The 17,457-nt window shown below is 47.9% G+C and overlaps 1 protein-coding gene across 1 annotated transcript in view; it reads left to right on the forward strand.

Annotated features, from left to right (window-relative positions):
• The window catches only part of LOC142559334 (solute carrier organic anion transporter family member 4A1-like), a 56,017-nt gene extending 38,820 nt beyond the window's left edge, over window positions 1-17,197 (forward strand). The window contains exons 7-11 of the mRNA XM_075670948.1: window positions 5,616-5,808; window positions 8,005-8,146; window positions 14,215-14,399; window positions 15,440-15,504; window positions 16,962-17,197. Coding sequence (XP_075527063.1) covers window positions 5,616-5,808; window positions 8,005-8,146; window positions 14,215-14,399; window positions 15,440-15,504; window positions 16,962-17,197 — 821 coding nt within the window. The remainder of the gene's footprint in view (window positions 1-5,615; window positions 5,809-8,004; window positions 8,147-14,214; window positions 14,400-15,439; window positions 15,505-16,961) is intronic.
• The last annotated feature ends 260 nt before the right edge of the window (window positions 17,198-17,457 follow it).

Raw genomic sequence — 17,457 nt, forward strand, 5'->3', positions numbered from 1 at the left:
GCTTACTTGCGTACTAATCGACTCTTATTCCACCTTCCACCTTACCGAGCTTTTCGCCGTCAAGCTTCTTGCTTCGAGATGGGGGATGACATTCTCTATCGCTGGAGCTATCTGTCTGATGGCCGCAAGTGGCTGCTGGTCATACATCGACATCTTCGTGGTGAAATATGTTCTGCCTTCCACGGGGGGAGGGGGGGGCTGACTCACAGACAGCGCATGCGTTTGTCTTCAAAACGTACGCCCAACTTCGCTCCAGATTTTACTCGCATGGCACGCTCACCATCATGTACAAATACATTCGAACGTAGCCTCAGTGCCAACGCCGCGTGGTTCCTGCTCAGCATGTCTCTTGTCCACTCCAGCCATTTCCGTGCCCTACCAGGCCCTTCGATCGCACAGACATTAATCTGTACGGACCACTTCCGAACACGGCTTCCGGAAACCGCTGGACAGTCGCTGCCAACGATAATCTGACACGATACGCAGAAACAGCCGCTCAGCCTGCTGTCACAACCCGTAATACGGCAGCCTTCCTTAAGAGAAACTTCATTCTCCGTCACGACGCACCTCGCGAACTTTTGGGCGATAGAGGTTGTGTGTTCCTCTACGAAGTCGTAAAAGCGTTCCTTGCTGAATGTCAGATCGTTCATCGCACCACCAGCGCCTACCATCCTCAATATAATGGTTTCACTGTAAGATAGAACCAGACTTTTGGTGACAGGTTCCTCAAATACGTTCTCTCTGATCACATTGATTTACACCTTATTTGGTGGTCATGATGTACGCCTGCAACACTATGTCACAGGCGACCACAGGTTTCCCCATACTTTTTCTTGTATGGCCTCGAACCTTCGACCACACACGGCACCATTATTCCGCACCGACCCGACTCATCTGAATGCCGACCCATCTCTGGAGCTTCCCGCCGCGCCGAGTAATGCCGTCAGTTCGCCCGCTCCGCCACAACCGTTGATCATTGGCTTAAAAAATGTCGATGTGATCATGACCACACGCCTTGTCACTTTCTTCCAGACTCCATTTTATGGCTTTGGGTTCGAGCTGTCCCTGCTGGCCTCTCCTCTAAGCTTGTCTCTAGATATCAAGGTCCCTACCGTGTCCTAGCGCAGACATCGCCTGTGAACTATATCGTCGAGCCTTTCCCGCCATCTGCGGGCCAACGCTGCCGTGGTCGCGAAACCGTCTACGTACAGCGCCTTAATCCGTATTACGACCCACTCATAATATGTTAACCATGAGTTGCTAGGATGGTTCCTTTTCCGATTGGGGGAGGGGTGATTGTAGTGAAGAAGAATGCCCGTCGCTGCCGCCTCATCGCCAGTCGTCGGAGGCGCGAGCTCGAGGTTGCCCGAGGCTACTCCGGTTTACCAACGCTGCCTGCTGCTCTCTTGTCCTGTCCTTTGTCCGGATTAGAATACACGTAATTTCCCCTATGCTGTCCTTGATGTCTGTTTGTTGGCTTCTTATGATATGACCAATGAAAATCGGGCCCTCAGTTTCCTTTCTTCTCGTTCAATACATAGCGGGGCCTCGAATCCGGAGGCATTCTTGCCTTCAGATAGCATGTAATTATTAACCAGTTGCCTTCATCAGAAAAGATCACGTACACGTGACGCCTACGACAAAATACGATGTTTCACATCCGCCCTCAAGGCCGTGAGGTGTGTCGCTGGCTAACACTCCCAGGTTTATTTCTAGTAGATACACATAAATACCTTAGAAAGTGGATGGGAAAGTGGCGCCGCGGTAGCTCAACTGGTAAGTGCATCGTACACGTACTTTGAAGACGTGGGTTTGTGCCCCATGTACGGTCAGTTGTTTTTTCATTCAATTTCAATTCCAATAATTTATCATCATCACCATCATTATCAGCCTGGTTGCGCCCACTGCAGGGCAAAGGCCTCTCCCATACTTCTCCAACTACCCCGGTCATGTACTAATCGTGGCCATGTCTTCCCTGCAAACTTCTTAATCTCATCCGCCCACCTAACCTTCTACCGCCCCCTGATATACTTCCAGTCCCTTGGAATCCAGTCCGTAACCCTTAATGACCATCGGTTATCTTCCCTCCTCATTACATGTCCTGCCCATGCCCATTTATTTTTATTGAATTCAACTAAGATGTCATTAACTCGAGTTTGTTCCATCACCCAATCTGCTCTTTTCTTATCCCTTAATATTACACCTACCATTCTTCTTTACATAGCTCGTTGCGTCGTCCTCAACATAAGTAGAACCCTTTTCGTAAGCCTCCAGGTTTCTGCCCCGTACGTCAGTACTAGTAAGACACAGCTGTTATACACTTTTCTCTTGAGGAATAATGGCAACCTGCTGTTCGTGATCTGAGAATACCTGCCAAACGCACCCCAGCCCATTCTTATTCTTCTCATTATCTTAGTCTCATGATCCGGATCCGCGGTCGCTACCTGCCCTAAGTAGATGTATTCCCTTACCACTTCCAGTGCCTCGCTACCAATCGTAAACTGCTGTTCTGTTCCGAGGCTGTTAACCATTACTTTAGTTTTCTGCAGATTAATTTTTAGACCCACTCTTCTGCTTTGCCTCTCCAGGTCAGTGAGCATGCATTGCAGTTGGTCCCCTGAGTTACTAAGCAAGGCAATATCATCAGCGAATCGCAAGTTACTAAGGTATTCTCCATTAACTCTTATCCCCAATTCTTCCCAATCCAGGTCTCTGAATACCTCCTGTAAACACGCTGTGAATAGCATTGGAGAGATCGTATCTCCCTGCCTGACGTCTATCTTTATTGGGATTTTGTTGCTTTCTTTATGGAGGACTACGGTGGCTGTGCAGCCGCTATAAATACCTTTCAGTATTTTTACATACGGCTCGTCTACACCCTGATTCCGTAATGCCTCCATGACTGCTGACGTTTCGGCAGAATCAAACGCTTTCTCGTAATCAATGAAAGCTATATATAAGGGTTGGTTATATTCTGCACATTTCTCTATCACCTGACTGATAATGTGAATATGGTCTATTGTTGAGTAGCCTTTACGGAATCCTGCCTGGTCCTTCAGTTGACAGAAGTCTAAGGATTTCCTGATTCTATTTGCGATTACCTTAGTAAATAGTTTGTAGGCAACTGACAGTAAGCCGATCGGTCTATAATTTTTCAACTCTTTGGCGTCCCCTTTCTTATGGATTAGGATTATGTTAGCATGCTTCCAAGATTCCGGTACGATCGAAGTCATCAGGCATTGCGTATAAAGGGGTGGTCAGTTTTTCTAGAACAATCTGCCCACCATCCTTCAACAAATCTGCTGTTACCTGATCCTCCCCAGCTTCCTCCCCCCCTTTGCATTGCTCCCAAGGCTTTCTTTACTTCTTCCGGCGTTACCTGTGGGATTTCTTATTCCTCTAGACTATTCTCTCTTCCATTGTCGTCATGGGTGCCACTGGTACTGTATAAATCTCTATAGAACTCCTCTGCGACTTGAGCTATCTCATCCATATTAGTAATGATGTTGCCGGCTTTGTCTCTTAACCCATACATCTGATTCTTGCCAATTCCTAGTTTCTTCACTGCTTTTAGGCTTCATCCGTTCCTCAGAGCGTGTTAAATTCTATCCATATTATACTTCCTTATGTCAGCTGTCTTACGCTTGTTGATTAACTTGGAAAGTTCTGCCAGTTCTATTCTAGCTGTAGGGTTAGAGGCTTTCATACATTGGCGTTTCTTGATCAGATCTTTCGTCTCCTGTGATAGCTTACTTGTATTCTGTCTAACGGAGTTACCACTGACTTCTATTGCACACTCCTTAATGATGCCCATGAGATAGTCGTTCATTGCTTCAACACTAAGGTCCTCTTCCTGAGTTAAAGCCGAACACCTGTTCTGTAGCTTGATCCGGAATTCCTCTAATTTACCTCTTACCGCTAACTCATTGATTGGCTTCTTGTGTACCAGTTTCTTCCGTTCCCTCCTCAAGTCTAGGCTAATTCGAGTTCTTACCATCCTATGGTCACTGCAGCGTACCTTGCCGAGCACGTCTACATCTTGTATGATGCCAGGGTTCGCGCAGAGTATGAAGTCGATTTCATTTCTAGTCTCACCATTCGGGCTCCTCCACGTCCAGTTTCGACTAACCCGCTTGCGGAAAAAGGTGTTCATTATCCGCATATTATTCTGTTCTGCAAACTCTACTAATAATTCTCCTCTGCTATTCCTAGAGCCTATGCCATATTCCCCCACTGACTTGTCTCCAGCCTGCTTCTTGCCTACTCTGGCTTTGTATTGTGATTGTATTGATATGGGAGGTTGTGGCCAAGTACTGCACCAGGGTGGCCAATCGTGCTCTGGTGAGGGAGTGCGTTACTGGTTCTGGTCACCGGGATCAGGCCGCACTCCAGGCCTGTTTATGCAATTTTATCAACACGCGGATGTTTTTCTTTTTTTCATCCAGTGGGAAAGTGCGCGGCACCGGGATTCGAACCACAGTCCTCTTGCACGCGAGGCGTATGTTCTACCTTGATTGATTGATTCTTTATTGGTTTATCACATATACATGTGATGGGAGGCGGAGGGAAAAGCCATTAAAGGATGGCTTGAGGGAGTCCTTCGCCCCCATACTGGCAGAGACAACAGCAGAGGCACACACGTTTTGTTCACATGGTCGTACACTTTTACAAAACCATCATATTAAGCACAACATTGTCATAAACTTTGACAAAACCATAAAATTAAACACATTAGTTACTGTCCTACGTAGGGCATCATGCGTTAACATACTTAACTTCACCTCAGCATCGACGCCACACCTCTACGCCACACCTACGCCAGCACCTCTACGCCACACCTCTACGTCAGCACCTCTACGCCACCTCTACACCACCTTAATTAATAATTAATAATTTATAATTTATACCTTAATTCAAACAGAAGTACAAGTAATTTCCCCTATGATTTTCTTATAGCCTTGGTTTGTTGGCTTCTTATGATAAAGGCGAAAACATGTGGCAGTAAGGACCACGAGGATGGTCCTCAAGTCTTGAACAGCTACAAATTCCCATTTCAGAATTTCGATGAACCAACATATTAATGCAAAGCACTGGCCACACGCAGAAAGATGTCTTACACATACTACTACGAGACTTGTTGCTTTGCCTTAAGGTAGACAGGGATAGGCGAGAATGAGACAAGATTGGGAACGTCTTGAAAGGACAAGCTTACGGCATAGCAAGACTTTTGATATTTTGGAATTGTACCCGCATTGATGATGCCATTATGGAATGCCGCTATTGCTTCGAGCTGGCAAACAATAGCCGCATGGGACATCTTTTCGCTCGACGGCTGAACGCCGCTATTACGTGTGCGTACAAGAACCGAACCGCCTGTTCCCTTTTTCCGCCTTCAGCAGAACTGGTACGTACTGTATACAGCAGTTCTAGCACCATGAAGTCGAAGCAGTGGCTTCGGGTGTTCTTTCCAGTGCCAACAAATGTTTCGCCCAGCTTCAGTTTTCTTCGCTTGCATCATCTAAGTTCTACATATGTTATCTAAGTTGTTATATAAATTTGGGGACTGGGAAAAACGATGAATGCAGTTGACAGGGGCGCTGCCACGGCGTTTGCAGGCATGATCGGTATTCCGAGCGCTAGCCTGGGCTGCTTCATGGGTGGCTACGTGGTTTCCAAGCTGAACCTGAGCTGCTCCAACATCATACGCATGTGCATACTCATCTCGGTGTTGAACTGGTTCGTATTCTACGCGCTGCTCATCGCCTGCCCGAACCAGCGCTTCGAGGGCATCGACATTGAGAACAAGTTGTGAGTGCTGCGGGTCCCCCTGCGAGCGCAGTGTGCGCCAGTGCCACTGATACTCGCGGACGTCTTCCCTGCGGCTACGAAGGGAAACTTGCGGGAGGAGAAGCGCACGCACGACAGCGCTCCTGAATATAGCCCCGAGTTTTCATTCTACGTCTTCAATCTAGGATCGCCAATATCGCACGCGTTTGTCTGAAGGAGTATTGGGACGACATTTTCAACTCCTTATTGCTCGCGTGAATTGAAGTTCATGGGCCTGCAAGCCACAGAAAAATACTGGCAAGCCATGAACTGGCGTTAATAATTTAATAATAAAAAAAGAATTTTCTACGAACCGGGGGCCGAATTCACAAGGCTCGTAAGTGCTATTATTGATTGGCTGGCCGTTTCTTTTCTAACAATATGCCCAGCATCGGTATTGGCGGAAATTTTCTCTTATGAACGGTTCTATCAGGGGACATTTTTTTGGGGGGAATACGGGCCCAGTTCCCGTTTGGCTACCCAGGATGTGTATGTTTCGTGATCTCAGGGAAGAGGACGTCGCGACGTTCAGGCACAGCCTTTGGCTCACTTGGTCGTCTGATGTGGGGCTAAATTACGCCGTGCAATAAGTGCAGCATATGTCAGTATTTCTAGTTGCTGAGGAACAGTGAACACTACTAGCCTCACTGCATGATTGTCACTGCATGATTGATGAACAGTGAACACTACTAGCCTCACACATGGAACGCTTTGTGTGTCGGTGTCCGTCAGCGCAAAACTTTTCGCAATGCATTACCGGCTCTTCAACATCGCGACTTTGAATGCACCAATTTCATATGTTAAGAAATGCAGAACACCGCTGAGCGCCAAACTTAAATTTTCTGCTTTGCACTTCCATGTTTCGGAAAATGCGGTACCATCGCAAGGAGCAAGCTACGCTGAATCAGTATAGATCCGAGTGACTGCAACACTAAACTGCTTAAAACTTCCGGACTAGTCGGCGCAGTGACACGTGCGTGGAAGTCCCACCTCCGTCACTGTACTTTCCCCTTCATTGCGCATATTTCCCCTAGGAAAATTACTAGAGGGAACTATGGCGCTAGGGTCTACGGGAGCTACAAGCTTGGCGGTTCGGCGAGAATGAGAAGGATGGTCACAGTACACGTATTTCCCTAAACTTCCTGCTTCTGGCTTCAAACTTCTTTGTGACTTTGCAAATTGATTGAGTATAGACCGCCTTGCCATTTTGCTTGCAGACACCCTTGAAATATTCGTTTTTTTTCCCAGAAATAGAGCTGGCAAGGAAGGCATGACGAGCCACAGTAGTGAGACGAAGCAGGCGCCCGCAGATTTTTAGCAGGCTTCATGTGCGGCTAATTACAAATATCGCAGTTTTGGGACTATAAGTCGCACCTCTGCTTAACTCGATCACGCCCCTTACTTATCGCGATTTTAGAAGAAAAAAAAAGTGGTGTGTAAGTCGCACCGGAGTATAAGACGCACTTAGTTCACCTTGGTTGGCATGATACAACGCACGCTTTACTTACCCATTTCAAAGCATTCAATTTCCGTCAACAAACTTTTTTACCAGCCACTGATTTTAGCAGAAAGAAGTAACAATACATTTAGGTGCAGAAAATCAACATTTCTTGCACTTCTGTTGTAGCCATCGAAGACCTCATCCTCCGACGCAGTCAGACAATTCACCTGTTAGGGCCGGGAGTTTGGTTGGGCCATCGTCGTCGGCTTCTGAGTAACTTTTAGGGGATGTTGTAGGAACGTAGCACTTAAAAATGTAGTAGGGTCTTGTGCGAGCCACCTTGAAAACACGTATTACTTTTTTGCATAGCAGGCTGACAGTGCACGGGATCCACATTTCCTTGGACCCGTAGGGTCACTGCTGCTAAGGCGGATGCGAAACTGCCGGTAGCACAGTTTCCAACAAAAATTGCTCAGTAAAACTCGAGGAAAGTTAGGTTAGACAAATCCATGTAAGTTGACCACATCTGTGGCAGCCGAACGATTGCACTGCGAGAGTTGCGTCTAGTAATTTTTCGCAGGAGACTTCGTGCTCTATACATAGCCTTCAAGACCGGGTGGGGGCGCGCGGTGTCAGCGCGTCTCGCCTGATCTCTGAGGCCGTGGTCTATAGAGAGCATCGCGCGAGCGTGCCCCCGTCACTCTGTTGCCTCCTCCTCCTCCTCCTCCTCGCCGCAGGGTACTCACGCCCAAGTGCAGCAGCGACTGCATGTGTCCGCTCAGCTTCAATCCCATCTGTGGTCGGGACTCCAAGATGTACACGTCACCGTGCCTGGCCGGCTGCCGCAACGAGACCCAGGACGTCAAGGCCTCAACCACGGTCAGTGGCTCGGCTGCACGAGTGCCCGCTGTCGGGGAGCTTTCGCCGACCCGTGTTTAGGAACATTGCGCACCGCCATTTTCGGAACACCGAATTAGAGGACGGCGCGTAGTTTCGCACAAATGTTGCTAGATAGAAAAATGGCGCCAGTGCTCTAGGGGAGCGTTAAGTATGGCGTGTCGGCCAGAGTACAGAGTGGGGATGCACCTCAATAACCTTTCTCTCTGTGCACCAGCTTTTCATGAAAAATCGCAGATAGTGAAAACTACTGTTATCCCTAAAGCGAGTGCCGCATCAAATTTGCCTTGATTTCGAGCAATCTCCATTATTCCGATAATAGAAAAGAATAGAGAAGACGAAATTAGGCAAGTTCTTAGGGAATAAATCTGTCTGACCTAATTGTCGGTTGGCATTCCGACAGCAAATATGCACATAAATAGCACTGATGAAATAAAAGGGCATAAGAAATAGCGCATTTGCAGCAGAATAATTGGTTCTTGATATATATGTGGACTTTTCGATAGCATTCGACCTACGCAATGAACATCACGAAAACGGCGACATTATGTAATTAGAAGAACAGACTAGCATTACTAGAATCGTGCCTGAAACAGCGAAAACCGGTTGATTGTTAAGGGCAACGTGCATTCTGAACTAGCATCCCTCTTATCTGGTGCACCAGAAGGAAGAATTTTGGGGCCTCTGCTGGTCCTTCTGTACATTAACACTAATACTAATTTCTTGCCGTCATTGCAGAAAATATTATAGTACGCTGACGATATAACCATGCTGATTTCAAGTAAAACGGAACTTCAACTATGCATTACAGGCAATTATCTTCTGGAATATTTAAGGCAATGGGCACTGAAAATTGCCAAATGATTATTCAACATAAAAGCAATTCAAATTTGCTTATACCGAAAAAAATCTGTATATGGCTCCAACTTTTATCTTACTTCAGACAATAGTAAAATGAAGATTGTACAAGCAGTAAAATCCTTGGGTGTAGTTTCTGCTGAATCCTTTCGTTTGGTCCATAGTATAAGATTAAGAATAAATAGAATATATTATATAGTGGATCGCCGTAAACGCGTACTATAGTTCAACAAGCAATGATTCTGGCATACTATGGTTATACATGACAAATTATTTTTTGCTTAAACAACGTGCGCGAAACAACAAAACAAAATGAACTGAAAATTCTTCTTGCTCATGAAGGCACGACACCTTTATTCGCGAACTTGGCGATAGTGCGAACCAACACTCGCCCAGACTTCATTGCGTTTGATCTTCTCAATGTCACCGTGCTGGATCACTGTAGCTAACTGATAATGTACAAAATCGCAGTTCTTGGTAATAATAACATTCTCGTTTTCTCGTTGAAACTAAATCGTTCCATGCTTGCTTACAATACGCGACATCCTGTTCAATGATGTAAACACTTTTGTCCTACTACATATCACCGCAAGTCGCCACCATACGCTTTAATGAGGTATATCCTAAAATTCTTAATGAAAATAAAACTTGGAGCACTCTTAAGCTTCGACTTTAATAGTGTAACGGGAAAGCATTCAAAGATCTCTGACTGCTCCTCACGTTTCCTGATAACTGGAGCTCATGTGACTGTAAGGTTTTCCCGGAAACGTTGGCGTCTAACACTGTGCACGAAGACAAGCTTTCTGGCTCTTTATTTTCTCTCCTCCTACGCCTGCGTACATCGTGTACATACGAATTTTCTTACGCATCTTTCTTTTTAGTAATTCAGTCAGTTCAGTAACTACTATGCGACACGCGGAGGGCCTGCGGGGTTCGGTATGCGTCGTTCGGAATGATTTTTCGCTCACGAGATGGCCAGCGCTGACGCCTGACGCCGCCACAAGCTTTTCTGCGGCACAGGGCCCTTAACGGTAGCCCGTTAACGTTTGTGTAGAACAAATCTCAAAGGCGACACTGATTAACCATCTTTACTTATTTGAGAAAGTTTAGTAGTTCAGACTGTTACCAAGGTGTTTATTGACAATGTGGGCAATACTCTGACAGAGCACAGTTTTACTAACCAATGTTGTAATTGTTCTGCCATCACTTATGTGATTGCTTATGCTGTCAGTCTGCTGAAGTCAGTTTGTTACAGTAGAAATGTTCACGTGAAATAATTGTGCTATTTATTTGCACTCTGCTTCATTTGGCCGAATAAAGCAAACCTGATTCACCAAATCACAATCACAAGCTATGTCACGGGGTGTTTGATATAGCTGTATTTCTGTGGAAGTTGCTACTGTTATCAGGAGACATTGAAACAAACCCTCGCCCTGAACTAAAGGACATCGTTAAGCAACTGAAGGAAATTGCTGCTGATATCAAAGAAATAAAGGAAGAACATCTTGCAGATACAGAGACCAAGTTAGATACCATAGCCCTTCTAGAAAATAAAGTACAATCTTTTCAGACCGAGATTTCCCGCATCAGTCGCATAATAGAAACCATGGAACAAAAAATCGATGACCTTGAGAACAGAAGCAGGAGAGCTTACTTAATAGTTTATGGCATACCGGAATTGTAAGAAGAAACGAGCGACAGTCTTGAACAGACAGTTAGCACAGATATCGTACAAGATATCCTAGAGCTGGACCCAGTTACCATAGAACGCATACACCGGTTAGGCAGACCGCAAGCGAAAAGGACTAGGCCGGTAATTTCTAAACTTCTAAATTCCCGCGACAGATCAGCAATATTGAAAAAAACGTTTTAAACTTAAAGGCTCAAAACTCGCCATTGGGGAAGATGTTTCTCCTAAAATTGGGGACATTAGAAAGAAACTGTGGAACAGTGCCAAAGAAAATCGCGAATAACACGACAAAGTCTCCCTCGCCTTTGACAAACTGTACATCAACAGTCGCGCCTTTTATGCGACGAAACCAATGAAAAAGTACCCCTTAAAAAAACGAAGAGGAATAAAAAAAAATAAGCGGCCCGCCAATGACGCGGGGAACAGCTCGATAAGACAACTGACAATCATAAATGTAAATGCAAGAAGCTTACTAAACAAAATATAATCTTTCGAAAACCTGTTAACTCCAGCCACGAAATCATTCCGCCGAGCTATTCAGTCATTTGCAAAGATCGGGGTTCCCGTGGCGGTGGCGTAGCTCTTGTGATAAAGAAAAACCTCACATTTGTTTAATGCCAGATGTGTCAGGTCAGCGCGTTTTGCAGACTTCTTCGTAACAATACTACTATTTGTGTAGGTTACTTCTGTAGAAGCCCCTCTTCTGGTGATGAGAGCACTTCTGCCATTGATGAGTTTCTACACCGATATGCTAACAACTCTAGAATTATCCTTATGGGAGATTTTAACCTTCCGGACGTGAACTGGCTAACTATGCATCACACATCATCATCTTCAGAAATTCTGGTTCACCTCATGTTATTTAAACCTCACCAAATAATCCTGAAACCTACGCGTAAGCAAAGTTCAGCAAACAATATCCTTGACCTTATACTAATCAGCGATCATTTTTCAGGGCACCAAGCACAGACAGAAATTATTGCAGGCATTTCAGATCACAACATCCCGCTATGCTTCTTGCCTCTGGACTGCTCGATAAGAACGCGTTGTAGTATATCGAAGGGGAGGAATGCATTTGAAGCTAAAACATGCTATTTCAGAAATACTTTGCCGCAAAAAAAGGACTTCAGTGCATTCAGCAGAAGCGAAGTTATTGGCAAATAATCGAACACACTCATTGCTGTGCTGCCGCTCCTTCTTCTATGCCTTGCACTGCGAAGACTACGGCGTAGCGGTGCACACCCACAGCGCCCCGCCTTCTAAATGTCACCGTGGCACGCAGTTCAGGTTTGTTTTTGGATGTTAACGTAGACGCCACTACTTCCGATTTCGGTGCCCATGACGCGCCTGACGTAAGCCAAACGCGGTCGCCCTCGGCGAGGCGCAGTGCGCTTAGCCGGCGTTGCCAGTGCACTCGTGGAGGCACACGGCGGCGGCCGCGGTATCTACACTGCGTACATGCTGCGTGGAAGACCGCAGCTACACAGCTACACGCAGCTGCTGCAGTGCGTATGCGCAGCGTTTGCTTTTTGCGTGACAGGGTTTGAGTGCGTGCTCGCGCTTATTTCCTACAGTCTGACCGAGCTACGTGGTGCGGGCACCCGCTGTGGCCAGCTTAACTTAACCAGCCTAACTTAACCAGTTTAACTTAGCTTAACCAGCTTAACTTAACCAGCTTAACCGACGAATAGTAGCCACATGCAAACTGCGCATGTGGCTACTATCAATTAGTCTGCCAAGGCGTCTGGCCAGGAGCGGCCAGGAGTGAGCACGTGCTGGCAAGCGCGCGTGGGGTCTAACCTTTAGTTCCGCGTGCTTCGAGGCCAGTTGAGTGTTCAAAACTAGCCGAAATTAGCGAGGCTCGCGACGATACCTTCAAGCAGGATGGCCAAAGTTTATATTACTACGCGGGCGGCCGCGACTGAGAGTACATGAGTATAGCTATAGTCGGCTTCTTCCGGAAGCACGTAACTATTATCGACATTCGAAAGCAAATTTTTGCTTACTTAACCCTGTTTATTGAACTTCGTAAATAAATATACACACTACGAGTAGCAAAAAGTGCGCTGATCCAGACAACGCTATTGATTGGCGTTAGTTCTTGCTCAAAGCAACCGCGTGTGGAATCCGCTTTATTACGAAATAAAGCGTCCAGAAGAGAATGAGAAGTAGGCTTCTGTTGAAAAGAGAGTGTTTGAAAGAAAGGATACTTCGCGCCCGGACTGCGAGCTTCACGCACCGCGTACTACAGCAAAACTTGGCTGAAATGTTCACAGCAGCGTATGATATCTTATCCGCAGACTACTGGGGGTTGGTTTATGACCACTTAATATGTGTCACTTCGTCGGCGTTGATCTTCAATCAACCTCTGCCATGATAACTTGGGTAACTTGGTAAGTACCAGTAGGTGTGCACCGCTCTTCAGTGAACGTCTTCGATGCCAACTTGAGCAAATAGGTACATGAAATCGGTACGAACCGCTGTACGATCACAAAAAGGATCCCTTAAATTTATCCAACATTGAGCGGCATCGAACCCACGTCACAAGGGTTCCTTAAGGACAGCAACCCGACGCACTATCCGGCTGCGCCACAAAGGAACCGGGTATGCGTCGTTTTCCAAAGAACGCCTTCCATGCCATCACCTTAGCGAGATGCTTCATGAATGCACTGACTATGTGTACCTCTCCTATAAACTCCTGGTGCCACTGAGTGTGCAGAAAGCGAGGGAAGAATTGTTGGGAGCTCGGTTAATTGCAGGCAAGGAATACACATTCTGGCAGCTTCAGCACGGGAAGTCGACTGGCTTTATTCAAAGGTAAAAGCGGGTTTACCGAGTGGCTGTGGTGGCGCCCCAGTCGGGGAGGCGCCTGGATTCCAAGAAAGAGCAGGAGGCAGTGATTCCCACGGCGAGTCACGGCGAGGTAAACTGGCTTTCCGCGGAGCGGTGACAACGTAGAGGCGGCCGGTTGCTACACAATCATCAGCGTTCGCACGCACAGGCGCACCACACTTATCGTCTCGGAGGCCTAACGCAGACTACTCGATAGTGTGACTAGATGACGCAGCATGTCGGGAAAGAAGCGCAAGAGAGGAGTTCGGTGGCCGCATAACGCGTTTCTCAGCATTCGTTCGCACCGCCGCGTCGTGCGTTTCGGAGGCCATGCACAAGCCTCGCGGCGGCAGCGCTAGATGGCGCGAAGCGTTCTTAGGCAAGTGCAAAAGAGGAGTCCGGCTGCAGTACACGCCTCATACAGAAACTCGTTTCGACGGCGGCAACGCGTGTTGTCGCAATGTTGGTTGAATGCTACCGCATTACCATCGACAGTCGACGGGACATGGCTTCTGTCATAATTAATTAATTTATTTATTTCGCCGCCCCTCGAAAAGAAGTTATTGCGTGGAACTATAATGCGTCGTACGCGTGAGTTTAATTCCTTTATTGCAGTGGCGGCACGTTTCCAACGCTATTATGCTAAGTCAAGCGTGACGCTCGCCTGCAGCTCTACACTGATTGCGACTGCATCGAATTAGAAGGCGACTACAACGACACCGAACACGTGGTGGAGGCCGAGCGGGTGCGCTGTACGCAGGAGTGCTCCGCCTACACCTTCTACATGGCGGCCACATTCGTTTGCCTCTTCAGTACCTTCTACATCAGTGCGCCGGGCATCAGCGTCACCATCAGGTGGGCTTCCGTACAACCAATACTGTGAGACGATGTTGCCGGTTGCTAGAATTGTGGAACGCGTTTCCCGCGCGAATTTTAAGGAGCGCGCCGTGCACTTTGTCTCGTGCAGGTACGAAGTGCTTTGCAAGCTAGAAGACTGTGGGGTGCGCATGTGGCGCGCCTGCTCTAACGGTAAGACCAGAACGTGCCTAAATGGCAGGTTAACGAGGGACCGCGCGCAAGGAGAGCCTACAGAGGAGCGACATCATCTATAGCTAATCACTGTCGAAGGTACCATTAAATAACTTCCTCATTTCAGAACACAGGTGTCCTACATCAGCGTGAGTGTAAAACGCGTTCTCTATTTGAAGCATTTTGCATCGAGAACTGCGGGAACAAGGAGGCTTGAATTAGTTGGTTTGTGTTTATAACTTAAAAACGAAACAGCACTGCATGTAACAGACGAGGCTAAAGAAAGGGCCGTCTTAGTGCTGTTTCGTAAAGTATCCATTTATTGCAGTCGTCCCGGTCTCCTCGGCATTTTTGACAAACTAGGGCACGACACATCTCAATCGTGGGCTCCACGCTGGGCCATGTATAGTTGAGTGTCTTTCATAGCCAGCAGCATGGGAATTCCTTTGGTAATTACTTGCACGTTGTGCTTAGGCTTTAGCGCATAATCATTCTGCAAGCTTGAATAATATTGTTTTTTGTAAGGTCGTGTTTGATCGGTGTAATCGTAGTTGGCCATGGAGCAAAATGTGAAAGTAAACACCTAAGGCCACTGTCACTGTCGGCGACGTGTTGGTCAGCACAGTCCGTGAACAACCTGCATGACATGTTTACCGCTGAGGAAGGGTAAACCACTAGGTGCCACTAGGTTTTCATATGTGCAATAAACAAGTCATGCAATAAATGCCAACTACGCTAAGTCCACGGTCTTCTACAGTTCAAATAGCCTGTTTGACGTAACTAGACGTTCGGCTACTTTGAGTCGTCTTTAGACGTGCAGCGCTGTTGTAAACTGTCTTTTTCTACACGCGAATTTTTATGTGCAGGTGCGTCACGCCAAAGCAGAAGTCGTTCGCCTTAGGTGTACAGTGGGCCTGCATACGTCTCCTAGGTGAGGCATTTCGTTGTCCTCCATTAAGAGGGTACAAGCGGTCATCCTTGACGGCATTATTGGGGTTTCCTGGGTGTCCCCCTTTCTCCCCCCCTCCCCCCCCACACACATCCTGGATGACAAAAACTTATGCAGATCCAACGCACATGTTGATATCGAGGTGAAGCGGCCACTTAAATGCTGTGAAAGCAAATACAGTCCGTACAAGTTTCTTTGTTGTGATTGTATGCAACTGATAATGTCACGCAATGTTTATGCACTATCGAGTTCACAAGCTATGCAGAAATGTAAACAGCAGTTTATGCAAATACGTAGTGCTAGACACCGACGCAGCGAACCGTGTCGTGAGGGCGAAAGCGATGTTTGTTGCTTGTCGTAGGAAGGATTGCGAGGAGACACGTAAGGGTGCACCGGCGATTATTCCAAAAACACATCTACCCTAGTCCGGTCGTCTTACACCACTGCTACCCAGGATTATACCCAACCGATGCGTGGAAAGCGTGCGGACAGAGAGCAACGTTGCGACACCTGCTCTGGAATGTGCCGGCAACAACGGTACTGAAACCGCCGCCGTTCGCGACGCGTTCATAAGCGCGGCCATTGCCAGCGTACGGGAAGCCTCTAGCTCGCATCTTCCCGACGCCGTCCCAGCTGCGGGGGCCGCCGGGGGCCTTCTCCGTCTGCGTCGCCGTCGCTGGGAGGTGGCTCTCAAAAGTTCGTAGTTGAAAGACCAACTCTGGGCCGTCCGGCAATCCGTAGATGCCGGCCGAATCCAAGGACTTCGACCCGCCACCTGAGGCCACCACAACCAAAACTGCTGGACCATCCTTTTCAATAAACAATTTTCTTCATCGGCGATTACGGTGCTCCCTAATGCAAAATTTGAGCGCAGCTCCATACGTGCTTTCATTTCGCTACACATTGGTTGGCGCCAGCACTCCGTCTCGTGCGGCAGGTTGAAAACGGAGCGAAGTGCGGCGGAACTGCCTCACTACTCTGGTAATCGCGAGAGGCAACGCGTGGGTGACCCGTGTGAGCGATTCACAGCAGCAACCACCCCGACAGACCTCCCCGACGACGCGCGCTGCTTTCTCCATCGTCGCCGTACTACGCTGTTCTTCTCACGCTTTCGCATATAGCCTCCTCCTCCGCTTTCCGCCTCACGGTACCGCTGCACTCTCCTCTCCCGCTTTCCTCCTCGCGTCTTTCATCCCCCGCTGCGCTCCGCGTTCGTTGTTTCAACCTTCGCTGTGCTCGTTCGATCGCTTACGCCGATGCTGGCCGCAAGAACGGGCGACTAGGTGGTGCGCTTTAAAAAATGTACGGTGCGAAAGGACAGGCCGACTTTACGCTCACTCGACTGAATGCTGCAATTTACGCTCGACTCGATCGATCGTCGTTCTTTCCGTGTAACGGGAAACTGAACTCAAGGTTCGCCCTCCGCCCTAAAAACGCAGGCACCATTCCGGCTCCGCTCATCTTCGGCAAGGCAGTGGACATGGCCTGCGAGATCTGGTCGTCCGTGTTCGACGGCGACACGAACGACTCCGGCCACTGCGCCATCTACGACAACGCGGCGTTGAGCCGCAACATGGCCGCCATGCTCGTGCTGCTCAAGACCATGTCGGTGGCGCTCTTCGCGTGCGCCAGCTTCACCTACCAGCCGACGACGACAGCACCGTCTCCCACATAAAACTGCCGAAGCGCGCCATTCAGGCTGCTCACGTTTACTGCGCTCGTGCGACATCCTCTTGCTAGTAGTTAGTGGACGGGCCCGCTGCGTCGCCGGTGCCAGAACGAACGCGCGGGCGCATGTACGTGTAAGCACATCGCGAAACACTCGTAGGTACCAGCAATGTTCTTTTTCTAATTGACCCAACTTTAAAGAGCACGATTTAAAGGAAAGCTTTCTTTGCCTAGCCCCTGGTCATTGGCGGGGGGGGGGGGAGGTAA

The sequence above is a fragment of the Dermacentor variabilis genome, chromosome 10 (assembly GCF_050947875.1).
Source record: "Dermacentor variabilis isolate Ectoservices chromosome 10, ASM5094787v1, whole genome shotgun sequence".
Classification (NCBI taxonomy): Eukaryota; Metazoa; Arthropoda; class Arachnida; order Ixodida; family Ixodidae; genus Dermacentor; species Dermacentor variabilis.